Source organism: Carassius carassius, chromosome 40 (assembly GCF_963082965.1).
Source record: "Carassius carassius chromosome 40, fCarCar2.1, whole genome shotgun sequence".
In the NCBI taxonomy this organism is placed as follows: domain Eukaryota; kingdom Metazoa; phylum Chordata; class Actinopteri; order Cypriniformes; family Cyprinidae; genus Carassius; species Carassius carassius.
Window position 1 is genome coordinate 23,974,635 of NC_081794.1, and position 15,964 is coordinate 23,990,598.

At 34.5% G+C, this 15,964-nt stretch overlaps 1 protein-coding gene across 6 annotated transcripts in view; it reads right to left on the bottom strand.

Annotated features, from left to right (window-relative positions):
• Nucleotides 1-2,080: 2,080 nt before the first annotated feature.
• sdk2b (sidekick cell adhesion molecule 2b) overlaps nucleotides 2,081-15,964 on the bottom strand; it is a 282,939-nt gene continuing 269,055 nt past the window's right edge. For 2 of the 6 annotated variants that reach the window (XM_059532735.1, XM_059532734.1), the window contains exons 44-47: nucleotides 14,347-14,476; nucleotides 13,909-13,965; nucleotides 5,508-5,564; nucleotides 2,081-3,992 (exon numbers count right to left, since the gene is read on the bottom strand). In XM_059532735.1, coding sequence (XP_059388718.1) covers nucleotides 3,576-3,992; nucleotides 5,508-5,564; nucleotides 13,909-13,965; nucleotides 14,347-14,476 — 661 coding nt within the window. In that variant the 3' untranslated portion in view covers nucleotides 2,081-3,575. The remainder of the gene's footprint in view (nucleotides 3,993-5,507; nucleotides 5,565-13,908; nucleotides 13,966-14,346; nucleotides 14,477-15,964) is intronic. The other 4 variants (XM_059532740.1, XM_059532738.1, XM_059532737.1 and 1 more) reach the window with 3 other exon arrangements.

Consider the following 15,964-nt stretch of genomic DNA (forward strand, 5'->3'; position numbering starts at 1 on the left):
AGTACCTTTGAATGAAACATTGAATTGTTGCCCAGATATTGGACAAAGTGCTAACTCTGCTTATTTCTGACCTGATTGCATTAAGAAAAAAGAAAGAAAAATAATAATAAGAAGAAGAAATAAAGGGGAAAAAAAATCAGTTTTTAGATTGATAACTTGAAAAAATATGTTCAGATAATGTCTTTCCATTTAGAATAACATCTAAACACATAGCATGACACGCTGCACTCACAATCCTGATATAACTCAAGATTATATAAGCATATTTTCCATTTATATCCGTTTGACTGGTGTACATTAATCATGTATCTGTCAGAAGTCATTTTAGTTGACTTCAGGTACGCAATGCTCAGAAACACCTGTGCTTGATTTGACATTTCTTATGGCGAAGAACACTGACTTTGAAAAAAGTTCCTCCACTGAAGTCATGTTCTTAGGAACATTTTTAGGACCCAACATTTCCCATTATGCTGTTATATTAGTTAATCTGCTATATTTAAATCAAGACAATATTCTTTAAGCAGGAAATTAGGTTTAATAGGACACAAAACTGACTTACGCAGGGATGAATATGAAATGGGATCTCCCTCCATTTAGATACATTCCTGTTCTGTTTTGCCTCTGACATCATTAATGTATAAATACAGGGGTTTCTGTCTCATTTGTGCCATACTTAGGATGAAAAAAAACAATTTGTAAGGAAAAAAGTGGAAAGAGTTCATATCACTTTTGCAGTTGTCACCACAAAAATGAAAAAGGATATCAATTAGATCAGAATATAAATTGAATCATGACTGACAAGGCTTTATTCTCTCTAAACTTGAGAGAGCAGTGAGATGGTAAGATGGCTGGAGGCAACAGATGCTTCCAACATAACAAGATTTCACAGGTCTGCTGATCCGATTTATCCGCACTCATTAACCCAACCAGAGAAAACAGGATGGGAAACTTTGAGTGACAGGCCACATATATGTCCATCAGAGGGTTAAGATGGATTTTTACACATTGTTAGTACAAAAGAACTCAAAAATATGAAATAATAAAACTCATTCTCTGATGGTGATTTTTCCAAGTAGTACATCTCTATCGGCCCTGGAGCAACAATCCTATCAGTCCTATCAGACATAAGAGTTAGGGTTAAGGTCTGCAATTGCAGATTTGCACATTTGGCCAAGGTATATTCCCATGAAACGGAGTTTGGAATATGTTCGTTGGACCTGAATGTTGTTCCAGGACCAACAAAAGATCTAGGAACACATCCGAGAACGCATCCTACCTGGCAAACCCTTTGTTCAATAAAGATAGTAATTAAGCCTAATAAATTCACAACTCTAATAAATGCTATGTGTATTTACCGTCATCTGTCTGAAGCACAACTTAAGCCCCTGATCCACATGGAGTTATTCCTAAAATGGTAAACTAGTGTGATGTTTTTATCACCTCTGCAATATGTGGCCACCTCTGTTGCTCTCAGTGCCAAATGACTCTGTATTAACCAGGTGCAACAAGTTTCCTGCTACAAATTTGCCCATGCTAACTAGAGAGTTTAATTTCCCATTGACTTTCATTGTATTTTTTGTCCAAACAATGAAAGTACATTTGGAACCGAAATGGTTGTGATACCAACATTCTTCAAAATAGCTTCTTTTATATTCTGCAGAAGAAAGAAATTCATACAGGTTTGGAACAACATGGTTGTGAGTACATTTTGACAGGATTTTTAACCAGCAAGAATTACTTGGTTAACCAGCTGGGAAGCTCATGATGGTTATCCAGCTTCATATGGCTATGTTGGTTTGACAGCTGTACTAGCACAAATAAAATTCAGATTGGTTAGGACAAAAACTCATTAATCTCAATAAATCTATATGGAATAGGAACTTTTATATTGTTATACTTATACTTGTTTTCTTCAGTTGCTCCTGGCAAAGACGTAGTCATAGTGTCTGTGGTAAAGTCTCAACAGCTTAAGTAATGTAATTTTAAGGACACTTGTACTTAGATTTACCCACTTCCCCTCCTACGTAAGTCATTATAACCATGAATGCTAATTTCTTGCGCTCTTCAATGTTCAAACCAATAACGTTTGCAGAAAACATAATTTATTTAGGAATATACTGTGTTCAGGCAGACTGAGCATGTGATTGACCTTGTTTATACAGACAGTAAAATCACTTCACGGAAAGGAAAGAGCAAACAACATCATTAAACCTCACAAGTAAGCTGTGCAAGTGCCGTTTAGTTCTCTGTTGGCATCGTGTTGGGTCCCTTAGTCCATTTTCTTTTATCTTCAGTAACTCTGAAAAGCCGCGCCAAAGCAAAGTGGTGAAAAATCCGAAGTTCACAGGTACAATGCATTTTCTTGGTTGCACAATCTTTGAAAAGTCGTCAGCTTCTATGACGTTAGGTCTTGCCAGATGATCAGGAAAGGAAAAACCTGAAGGTGATTGGTATGTTTGAAATCCAGCTCCATCTGAGATGCTGGCAAATATCCGATATCCGCTACTGTTTATTGACGTTAGTGTCCAACGTTACTGTTTGCTCGGCAGAAATGCAACCTGAAGCTCAGGATGACATCATAGAGTCAAATCAAAAGGAGCAACACATTTTCCCGCCCACCACATACACACATACACACCTGCTGCTAACATGAATAGCTCTGAATATGAATGAATCCAGAGCAATAGTATAATAATATATCATAGTGAATCTTACATATTTGGCCTTCCATAAGTTTTACAATGGAAAATATACTCGTGCTCAACTTTACAAACAATCTACATTTTACCTCCGAAAAAACATACAATGCACAGATTAGCATGAAGCACTTAATTTGACCTTTGGTCTTTTCAGAGCACTGGTGAAAGCTGTGACATCAATAAATGATGCTGGCTTTCCAACTCAAACGTGATAAGTGCAGGCGGGTCTTTATCATAGTCTCTAGTCAAATGAACTTTAACCTCTCGTAATTACTGCAGTACTTTGTTATCCGTGTAAGAACAAAAATACCACAGTCAAAAACACCATTTAGCATTTGTCTTGATGTGGTCCAAGTGCTGAGATTTTCTCCATTGCCTTTTTAAATTCTTTTTCATGTGTCGGTGCTTTTGTCCAGCATTCGTAACTTGGTGTTGGTGTTGTACACTTTTGTGGAACTCAATTAAACAAAAGAACCAATAACAACAAAATGAAAAAGCAAACGAAAGGAATTGTTTGAACAATAAAATAGTCATGCAGTTTGTTTAGACAGCACAGAAAAACTTAAACCAAAACAAACAAAGCTCACTGATGCGGTTATGTGTCTTTCCAAGTGATTGTCTTTCATTATAAGCAAAACACGCTGAACACACACAAGCAAATAAACAAAACAAAAAACAAAAAACTAAACAAAAAACTGTGATCAAAGAAAGTATACAAAAATAAAGATCAGCTTGCAATGACAAGTAAAGCACAACAGATCCAGGGCTGATGTTTGTTGTCATTCTTCAACAGACGTGAGTTTGAACAGCTGTTGGGGAGAGTAAGAGATCCCCTTCCTTCGTTTTGAATTTCCATGTACCGATATCTTCATTCGATCAAACAAAGGAGGAGAAGCCAGCGATGGGGGCCCGGGAGCCTGGGGCCAAGCTGCTTGGGGGCCGATAAAGTGTGCTGTGCTGACTGGGTGGGTTGGAGCTCTGCTGGGATGGAGTGGGAGTCCGGCTGCCCTTGGGTCTAAAAAGACTGCCAGTCTGGGACTGGCTCTGGGGCGTAGGGGAACTGAGCTGTGGGGGGAACGGGGGCAGAGGGGGTAGAGGGGGCAGAGGCGGTGGAGGAGCGCAGGGTTCGGCCTCTCCAGACTCTGACTCAGTGTAGTTGTAGGCCTGTGCTCGGGAGATTCCCTTCTGCTGTCTGCGCCAGGAGTTGTAGTAGGTAGGGTCACTGATGTAGTGGTTGACGAATGAATGTGTCTTCTGTCGGTTCGGTTCTACCTCGTATTCGCTGTCACTGCCCTGGGGTGGAAAAAAAGAAAAAGAATGAATGATGGAGACAAAATCACTTCAACAATCTCAATTTCAAGAGGGAGATGATTTGAGGAGGTGTCCGGGATCAAGCAACAAAACCAGAAGTCACACTAAAAAGAATCATTATTTGTCACTTTGACAATTGGGTCGCATGTTTTCTGTCATATTCTATTTGTATCCATTACTGATTTAATTTTCACATTAATTATATATATACTAATGTTCAAAAGTTTGTGGTCAGTAAGATTATTTATTTATTTTATTTTATAAATTAAATTAAATTAAATTTTTTTCAGCAAGGATGCATTAAATTGATCTATTGATGCTGTTCTTTTGAGCTTTCTGTTCTTTAAAGAATCTTGAAAATTCACAGTTTCCACAAAAGTATTAAATAGCACAACTGTTTATAAAATTGGCGATAATAAAAAAATGCTTCTTAAGCTTCAATTCAGCATATTCAAATGATTTCTAAAAAAGTAATGAGCTTTGAGGTCATGGGAATACTTTGAATTTTAAAATATATTACAATGTTGTTTTAAATTGTAATAATATTTTAGAATATTACCTAATATCTTGATAATATCATAATATTATATACTATATTGGTCAGCATAAGAGATATAAAAGAGTCTTTTAAAAACATTAAAAAAAAAAAAAAAACTTTTTTGATTATTATAATTGATCAAATTTGTGGCTAGTTCATCTTAAGAATGAACCCTAATGTTTGCTAATAATATAGTAGAAGTTTCTGAATTGACAAAACTTTGGCTTAAATGGGTGTTAATAAAGCAGACAGAATCATGGCTGACAAGTGTGAGTTTGGTGAAAATGATTGTTATTCATTCGATCACAAAACATCTGATATACATTGATCAACATCACTGCATATAGGTAAAACAAACTTCAAGTTACCAGTTCATTGCTCAGTAAAAAAAAAAAAAAAAAAAACTGTAAAGCTTTACAGTATATATAATCTAAAGGGGACACAGACGAGTTCTTAAGACCAGAAGAACTTTTAGATTTAGTTTTATCAAACATTGTTTTGCAAGTAGTCTTTCTTTTTAATTTGCTTTTGCAAAGTGAAAAAGACAACATACATGACAACAGCCTGAATAAATTAAGAATATGCAATAAATTAATCTATTGGACTCTATTTCCTTCTCCAACTTATCAAAGCTTTATTTACTGTGGGAAGAATGTATTGAAATTCAACAAACCACATACCTAACTTTTAATCTGTCCAAAATGACCAAAAAAAGAATGAAAAGCCAAAAAGGGTGGGAGGAACAACAAAAAAAGGCTCTGTCTATCATTTAAAAATAACTTCAATGCTTTATGACAACCAATGTACTCTCTAGTACCAATCACATGCTGTATTTAGGGGGTCACACGTCAATGTGGTGGGGTTTTGACAATGTATGCATAAATCTTATGGAGAGGATAGGAATGGACAAGCACTAGGAATAAACTTCCTGTCAGTCAACGCACAATGCATGTCCTCACCCTTTGAGTTGGAAGAGTATGGAGGCCCCCAGTCTTAAAGGAGAAAACAAGCGCCTCCTAGAGGTAAACAGAGACATGGGGTTTAAAGCAGTGCAGTATGGGCCCTAAGTCATATTTCATGGGACAAACAATGGCTTCTTTTTAAAAATGGTGCATTACCGTCACAAAAAAATAAAAAAAATAAATTAATATCAGTTTTGTTTGAAATATTAATTCAATACAATTTATTCATAACAAGCCCCTACTATTATAACAATTTAATCCAAAAAAAAAAAAAATCATTATTAACATTTAGTGTTTGTAATGTATTTTTTACATACATATTTATTCTTAAATTCATGCCTTAACACGTTGGTTAAAAAAAAAATGTACATAAAATAAAAAGATTTTTGGATCCTACTATACAGCATTGGAACGCATGATTGCACATGTTTATTTAAAATATAATGTTTGGAAATTCAAAATAATAGCATTATATTTTATCAGCAGGCTAGGACCATGATATTTTTTTGTAAGGGTAATGCGGGTTGGAAGTACTTCTCAACACTTTCTTTTGGAACATTCTCCTACACTCTTTGTTGAGACAGCACTCTGCACTAGAACAATGGACAACTGTATGAAGATCAGCTCTCTATGAATCTTTGTCTACCACCACATTTATTACAACACCTTCCCTCTTCTCTTTCTGACATATCTGGCTCACACTTCTAGAGCTGGCTGATGGAGTTCACCACAGAGTCACACAAGCTTGAATTGCCAAATGGAGAGAAGAAAACTGAAAATAAGGGAGAAGAACCATCTCAGGCTTTTAGGGTTTGCATATCATTTTAAGAAAACCTGTCTATCCTCACCACCGCCTTCTGCACTCCCTCTGCCAGGAATTCAGTCTGGGAATTTCTGAATGCTGCTTTTAGGGGTTGATTCTGATCTTTATGAATAGCTAGACTCCATTGTTTGACACAACCTTTGAGTCTGTTATTAACCAAAAAAACTCTTTTAATCAAATTTAACCCACCCTGTCTGAGAGCAACACTGTCATTTAAGGTCTTTTATAGACAATGTGTCAATGTGAAATGAATGAAAACAAGCAATCATGCAGAATTGTCTTGCACTTCTACTTCTCACGGAACTATAACAAAACACATTGATAAGACCACTATATTAAATGTATATTTTTGGCGAAACAATTCAAGATTTCTCCTCGTCTTTCTCTGTTATAGTGAAAAGACTAACAAATCTCAGATCTCTCCAGTCGACCGTTATTATACATGCACACATATGTGATACACATGCCTCTGTGCAAATTCCAGAGAGGAAAGCAGTTTCCCCCAAACTAGCTAACCACATCCCCCTAAAATAAGAGCTGCAGAATTCATGCCAAAGACCTGCTGAATCTCTTTCATCCATTTTTTTTTCTTTAAAAAAGAAAGACATGTGACGAAGAAAAGAAATCTGTATGATAAAATAAAGAAAGGCACATTGTTTTGTCTTTCTGTACATAAGAGAAAATCTAATAAAATCTAATTTTGTTATCTGAATTACATGGAATTCCCACAAATTTACCACTATTAGATGCAATGCAGCTTTAGTTAAATATTTCTGCATTTTGATCTTTTATTTTTCACCTTTTTTTTTCAATGATCAAGATGCATGTCTGTAATAAAACAAAGAAAATTACAGTGTCTCCCATTTACATTTAATTTGATAAATTTTATATATATATATATATATATATATATATATATATATATATATATATATATATATAGGACTTTTTGGACATTTCACATCCATTTTGCATACATACATGCATAAAGCTTAAAGTAATATTGATTATGGACTTTTCTAGCATCATGCTTCTATTATTGAGCAAGCGCTGATTTCAGCTTCTTTAACAACTGCAGTGTTCTAATGAGACACATTCCAGTCATACCAGCAAATTCAACAACTCAATAAGCAGCAAACAAAACGCCCTGCAATTCAGCTTTGAAAGCTTTTTTCTGTTCAGTGTGACCTGACAGCGAAGCCAAGCTCAGGAACTAAAGCTGCATGCTGACATGGTGTGTGTTTGTGTGTGTGGTCATTAAAACACGTCGGTTGACACAGAGTGCCGTAACCTACTCCTGCCCTCCCCCGCTGACACATGCAGGACATGACAGCTGTTCTCTCCTCCAAAAATGTTTGTCTGCATTCATCCACTCCTGTTTTTCTTTCTTCTCAATCCAACTAAAATCAATACCAATATTATTTTCAAGCTTGTTTGTATTTTGATTGTATTGTATAATGTGTTAAAGGCCTATGTAACAAGTAGCTTGTGACAGAAACACTGTAGAAGTTGCAAAAAGAGTACATTGTGATAAAAGCAATGCTGACACCAAACGAAATTCTAAAAAAAAAAAAAACTTGGTTATGATGTCAGTGTGATTCCTGCCTGCTTTTTATCTTAAAGACCTTCTATTAATTAACGCCTTCATGAAGTTACTAAAATAAGTTTCAGCAAGATATTCAAGTAATTAATAATAATATAATAAAAGCTGATGACAGATTGTGATGGGTCTGGTTAATGCTCAGATGGGAGGATCTGATCTTACTGGAGCTGGTTGTTTGGCATGTATGTTTTGTCTCCTGCAGAGATATAAAGTGGGGCAAGACGTTCCCTCACAGAAAATCCCATTCTGAGTATAGCCCTTGCCCTACAGAAATCCCTTTAAAATGAATGAAACTTCACCTTTACATTTAGATGGAGATACTATAGCCTGACCTTGTGACAGTTGCAAAAGAAACATGGAATCTAAATATTTTTTACACAAGATTATAGGTTGTAGTTTATAGCCTTACAGAGCTGATGCATCACTAAAGAGGCATTACATGTGTGATATTTTTGACTAATCTACTCAAAAAAGCCTAAAAAATTTAACACAGGCCACTAGATTTAGGTTTAAGGCCAGTGTGACCAACAAAACGAACCCACCCCCACTCATATCTCTGATGCACTGTTATTAGGGCTGAGCAATATAGCCAAAAATTATATCTTCATACTGTTGAAAAGTTTGTAAGAAATGTGTAATTTTATTACGCAATGGTGCATTGATTAATAGTGCATTGATTAAAAAAAAGTAAAGACATTTATAATGTCACAAAAGATTTCTATTTTAAATAAATGCTGTTCTTTTGAACTCTCTATTTATCAAAGTATCTTAAAACATGTATGCAAAATATGCTTTCAACTCAATAATCTTAAGAAATGTTTATTGAGCAGCGAATCCGCTTATTAGAATGATTTCTGAAGAATCATGTGACAATGAACACAGGAGTAATGATGCTGAAAATTCAGCTTCGCAGTATGGAAATAAATTACATTTTAAAATATATTAAAATAGAAAACAATTATTTTAAATGGTCATAATATTTGACAAAATTTTTATGATCAAAAACAGTAAATGTAGCCTAAGTGAGAATAATGACTTATTTCAAAAACATTAAAACACCTTATATCAACACCAATCTTTTGATCACAGTATTTACAGTTGTGCTCATAAGTTTACTTCCTCCTTGTAGAAAATGCTAAAATAAGAGCGATTCTCCTGAATAAGCTATTTTACATAACAGATGTTTATACTGTATATACTCCATAAGACAAAATATTAACTGAATTCATAAAAAATGACCCCTTGAATCTTAATAATTTGTGTTGTTTTCTGCATGATCTGTGTTGTGATGGTTGTTCATGCAGTTCCACTGCCTGCTGTTCTTCAGAAAAATCCTCAGCTCCTGCACATTCTTTGATTTTCCTGGCATCTTTTGCATATTTGAACCCTTTCCAACTTTTCACTCTCAGGGCAATTGAGGGACTTGTACACAGCTATAAGGTGGAAACATTTACTGATGCTCAAGAAGGCCACACAATGCATTAAGAGCCAGAAGGTGTAAACATTTGAACAGGATGATGATGTGTATATTTTCATTTGGTATGACTTAAGAAGCTACATAAATACTAAAATGTTTCCCAGAAGACAAAATAAGCACAATTTACCCTGATCATCCAAATCAAAAAGTTTACACCCTTTAGTTTTAACAGCAGGCAGTTGAACTGCTCAGGACCAACAAGGGACTCATGAACAACTATCATAAAACAGAAAGACCGACATGGATCATCCAGGGAACAACACAGATTACTAAGATTCCAGGCTATTTCAATAAATTCAGTTATTATTTTATCTTGAATCACTTGTTGTCTGAGACAGTATTAAATAAACAATAACATGCAATGTTTATGATCCCTTGTATTTTGTTAAAATTATTAACATTTTGCATATTCTGCAAGGGACATGTCAATTTATGAGAACAACTTGTATGTATATACTCTGAAATGAATTCAAATGCCTTTTTTGCTTATTTTTTCTTTCAAACAGAGGGATCAGTTTCAAACAGAAAATGTAACCATAAGTGTAAACATTTCTAAATGTATTAAATATAATACAGTAAAAATTTTATTATTTAAAAATGTTTGCACTGTTTTATTTTATTTTATTTTTCTAGCTTTTTTTTGTGATAAAAAAAGTCATTTTTTTAATCTAACATTTAAGGATATATATATATATATATATATATATATATATATATATATATATATATATATATATATATATATATATATATATATATATATATATATATTTTTTTTTTTTTTTTTTATCACATATTAAATATAATTTTAATATAAGAAAAAAAAATACTTGCTAAATTCCAATTCCCAAGTTACTTTTACTTTTTTAGGTTTGGCAGCAAAAACAGTGCAAATTTACACTATTATCTGTATTTGATATATGGTCCAGCCCATGTTATGCCATGTTTCATCAAATATCAGCAAAATGCACACACTTCTCCAAATTAAATCTAACATTTTACTATAACATAAGAGTGACTGATGAGAAGCAAAAACTTTCCATGAGAAAGAACTTCCACAAGCCATTTCAGACTCTCATTGGGAAGAATCTCCCAGTGATGCTGGGATGATCATCAGAGAGCCAATTAAAACAAAGATGCTTTGACATGGAAGGCTGCCCTACAATCCCTGCTGTTAGCTGCAGCCGTAGTGCCAGCGCTTCCAACCAAAACCAAAAGCAGCTCAAAATCTGATTTTTAAAACAAACTTGGTGTCCATTCAACACACTCAAGACTAAACAGAATTACACCTGTCCAACATCTCATTCATCTCCCAGAGCTGCCTCAGCTAGGTGCTCAGGTTTGTTGGCTTGCCAAATGAATTTGAGCCGTCTTTAAGAGTTCCTGAACAATGTCAGTATTATATGTCTCTGTGGTGGCTCTAGCTCTTTTGGAGTCAGCTCAATGGATTTGCAATAGCCTGGAGTTATCCTCTCAATAAAACCAGCCTGTCTCTTTACTCTGCTCGATGGCGATGATACCAGACTTTAGCAAGAGCAGAAGGGGAACAGGAGGTGCTCTGTTTCCAAACCACAAGTCAAAGGTGGCCGGATGCCAGAGTCTAGAAGGTGGTGGCAGGAGGTGTCAGCGAAGAGCAAGGAGGAGACGAAAAGTTTACAGCTTTTGTTTGACATGATGTGCATTTTGGGAGATACTGGTAAAAGTGCGTAAAATGTTTTAATAAGTTAAATGCTTAAAATCCTTTGGGAAATAAACTATTTCTCACTAACAGATATTTTTAAACATTATTTATTAGTATGAATAATAAGAAAGAGAAATATAGAAAAATAAAATGCAATAAAATATATTTAAAAATATATTTCTGGCTCAAAAATGGGATTGCATTAACTACATTTAAAGCTGAAATATATGTACACCTAAGACTCCGAATCAATAATAATAATAACAATAATAATTATAATATATTTAAATAAAACAAAATAATAAAACAACAACAACAACAACAATATATAAAATAAAATAAAATAAAAGCCATAATATTTTTTTTATATTAGTTGTATATCCCAGTTATACTGGGAAAAAGTTATAAATAACTTTTTTTGTGTTACAGTATATTGGGAAATGGTTATTACAAATTGCAAGCAACATGAGCGAACCTTGTTACAATAATCATTCTATTCAATCTACCTCAAAGACGTCATTAAAAATTATCCACTCCCCAAATCATAGGGGGCATGATGATTCTGAAAACGACTACAAATAGATTAATATTGCACAGCCATATTTCATTGGAAAGATAGATGTGTGAAGAAAACAGCGTGATGTGTGTGTTTCCTGCTCTCTTTGCCAGTCTGCGAGTTTGATTTAGTAAATGCCAATGCTAGACTTTCACACAGCTCAAACTGAATGCTTTCTGCTCATCATGCCAGCTAAAAGGTCACTTGAGAGAAGTGGAGAGAGTCCAACCAAAGCCTTCCAGTTCTCACACTTTAATCTGTATGTGTCTGTGTGAGTATTTGTTTGATTATAATTCCTGCAGAGGTGGAAAGAGTACAAAAATATTCTACTCAAGTAAAAGTACCATTACATTAATGAAATTTTACTTAAGTACAAGTAAAAGTACCAGTCTAAAAATCTACTCAAGTAAAAGTAAAAAGTAGCTCACTTAAAATTTACTATAGTAAAAATTACTTAGTTACATTTTAACAGTGGGAGGGAGTCAAAAATGGGACAGGCCAAGGGTGTCAAACTCAGTTCCTGGAGGGCCACAGTCCTGCACAGTTTAGATTTAACCCTAATTAAACACACCTGATCCAGCTAATCTAATCATTTAGGTTTATTTGAAAACTACATGATATGTGTGCTGGAGCAGGGTTAGAATTAAACTCTGCAGGGCTATGGCCCTCCAGGAACTGAGTTTGACACCCCTGGGATAGGTCTATTAATCTCAAACTAGTTGTTTTTAATTAAAGGAATCAGTTATTTAGAATAATAAAAAATTTGGGCTGTTACCAGGCAAATCAGTATCAACAAACTCATCTTTTAATGCAGAGGAAATGCAGAAGATTCATTGGAAGTGGCATTTAGATGTATTACACTGTTTAGTGCAGGACAAGAATGCATTTAACCTGCAGTAACAAATGCATGAATAATGTTTTGATATACAAGACATAAAATGTTGAATACTCATTTGAAATGATAAGAAATTATTAAAAAAAAAATCAAAAGATACTTTAAATGTGAAATTAAAATGGCCAGTATGTGTCAGCAAGTCACTGTTAATAAGTGAGTCATTGCGATTGAACCGAATCATTTAAACGGTTGATTCATTCAGGAACGAAACACTGTCACGTTGCTCAGAGACGCAAAACTGTGCTTTGGTGGCTGTGTTTGGAATTATTTTCTGTTGTAGAAATAGAGCAAAAAAAAAAAGGCAATATGGTGTCTAAAACACAAGTCTCTTAATTAACTTGTTTACTGAACTGTTATATATATGTTTGTATATATTCATAATGATTTTTGGAGGAAAAGATGGCATTCTTTGTGTGATTTTGATTTAATATATGAAATTATATAAATATGTTAATCTTCTGCCCCTATATCTTCAATTTTGTGATCATTCTAAATGCATTTTAGGAGACTGAATCACACAGTGAAAGAATGCACTATAAATGCGCGCGCACATCATTAAAACAAAAAATAGCACACTCCTCACCACTGTCTTTTTGGCTAATTTGTGCAAAACCTCTTGCTAAAATGTCAAAGCTTCATTTTAACCACCAATGCAACGATGCAATTATTTAGCTTACCTCTACATTCTTGCGAATGGTTGATGTCTTGTCGAGATTTTATAAGCTGCTAGTTTGGTCTTCCTAGGCAAGTACAGCTTACACTGCATAATAGAGCATACATATGGCCAGAGGTTCACTTCATTTCCTTCGGGTTCAACTTCAGAATATGACGGGGTTTTGTTTTCAGTGGTGTCTGCACCACTAACGCCTGTTTTGTCCGTCTGCATCTTTCTTGTGATTTTAGCGCCAGTTTGCCCTCCTGCCCATTATTTACTGCCGTAGTTTCCAGGGAGCGATTTATTTTTTGTATTTTTTATTTTTTTTTACTCAGTAATTAATGTGTTTTAAAATGTAGCGAAGTACAATACTTCAAACAAAATATACTTAAGTAAAAGTAAAATTAAAGATTTAAAAAATTACTTTAAAAAGTATTAGTACACAAAAAAGCTACTCAATTACAGTAACGCGAGTAAATGTAATTCGTTACTTTCCACCTCTGAATTCCTGTGTGCTGCACACTGTGTTTTGTTCTCAAGTCTACTACAGATTTTCCAAACTGTGCCTCAGGACACAAAGTCTGGAGAGAATGAACTAGGATGCAGCAGAATGTTCTGGACATGACCAAAAAAAAAAAAAAACACCCACAGGACCTAGCCTGGATTGAAGCCATGCGCAAGTAAGATCTGAAGTAGGGTATAACAGACCTTTCCTGCAGGGCTGTATCCTACTTTTGAGAAAGTTTCATCACAGCGAGTCTTGTCCTAATAAAAGTGTGTGATAAAGGAATTTCTAAATAAACGTCACTAGATTTAGCATTAGAAATTCAGCTTGGAGGTTAAAGGGATAGTTTACCCCAAAACGCCCTCACGTTGTTTTCAGAATTTTTATGGAACACAAAAGGGGATTTTTTTTAGATACTGGTTGCTCTTTCCCATACAATTAATGTACAATAGTAACTGGAGCTTTCAGGTTTTAGAAAGGAGGCAAAGGCACCATAACCAGAAAACATATAATAAAAGTTGTCATTTATGGATATTTGTGTCCTTTTTAAAGCTTTAAAGTCTCATGAATTGAGGACAGAATTATTGGGTGAACTGTCCCTTTAACATATATTAACAGACTCATTCCAGAACGTTTGCTACCTGTGAATCTGAGATCTCTGATGGTTTCTCTGTGAGGCTGCTGCTCTCTGCTGGGATCAGGTCATTGTACTTGGTGCTGACGTCCTCATCTGAGTAGTGCAGACTGCCTGGACTGGGTCGAGGAGGTGACCTGAGTGGAAATACGGCACATCACCATTTTTATAAGCACAGGATGAATACTAAATATAGAAATCTAAATGTCCAACTTGATTATATATATATATATATATATATATATATATATATATATATATATATATATATATATATATATATATATATATATATACACACATGTATTTATTTTTATAAAAGTGTATGTATGAATTATTTAATAAATAAACATTTCACCACACACACACACACACACACACACACACACACACACACACACACACACACACACACACACACACACACACACACACACACACACACACACACAAACATATATACACAGCAATATCTAATATCTGACAGTATGACACATCTTTAGAAAAGATTTGGCAGTAATTCCAGCTGCAGACACTTGTGTCTTTGTTAGGTGAATGAAGTACAGTGTGAGTTTGTATTGAGAGGGGATTCTTTATGAGCATCATGGGACTCTGTAAGATGCCAGCTCCAAGGCTTTTCTGCATAATTAAGTCTCTGTGGTACAGCACTGTAGAGCAGCTAAGAAAATAAAATAAATAAATAAAAACAGACTGCTGTTTTCAGCCTGAAAACATGAAATAGTTATATTACTCTATAAGTTTACTGTAAGTGTTTTATACGTGTCACTATGCTTTTTTTCAGAACCCAAAAAGTATCATTTTCTCTGCCACTAATACCAAACCAAAACAAACTCCACATCCATGTTTGCAGTCTGTTTGTGAGTCAAGTTATTTGCACTTTTCTCTTTTCAAACCTGCATTCATGATTGCAAAAGAAACACAAACCTAGTTGCTGAATACATAAATATAATGGAGATATATAGTTACTGCAAACTGCATACTCCTCCTACATATCATTGTGATTTATTTCTCTTATATTTGTCTTAGATTTTCTTTAAAATAAGTAAATAAATAATTAAATAAAAATACAAGCATGCGAGTGTGTGTGTGTGTGTGTGTGTGTGTGTGTGTGCTGTAAACAGGCCTGGTCAGCTCTCCACAGTCCAGAACAGTAAAGTCTCAAAAATGTGATGAGTTAAAGCACATCACATATTTCCCTTGCTTTAAAAACTACACTCTTCATATCACTAGATAAGATAAGACTGTGGTCTCTCATATATTCCGCTGCCCTGGCACCTGTTTATTTTATTATATTATGTTTATTATTTATATTAATGTTTCTACTTATAATTATGTATTGCCATTTTTTATTAACACACACAGCAGAACATCTTATATCTTATGGCATCAGAACAATTTTTCGAATATTATAAAAATGTTGCTTTTCTATATATTTTGGCAGTTCAACTGTCCGTCTCTAAAAAAGAAAAAGGAAAAAAAAGAATGATAATTATGCTAAACATCTTTTGTAATCTACAGAAGAAAGTAATTTCCTCAAATCACGGACCTCCTTCTCAGCAGGCAGTCTTTGAATCCTGTCAGTATCTTGAGAAGAGAAGCTCTCT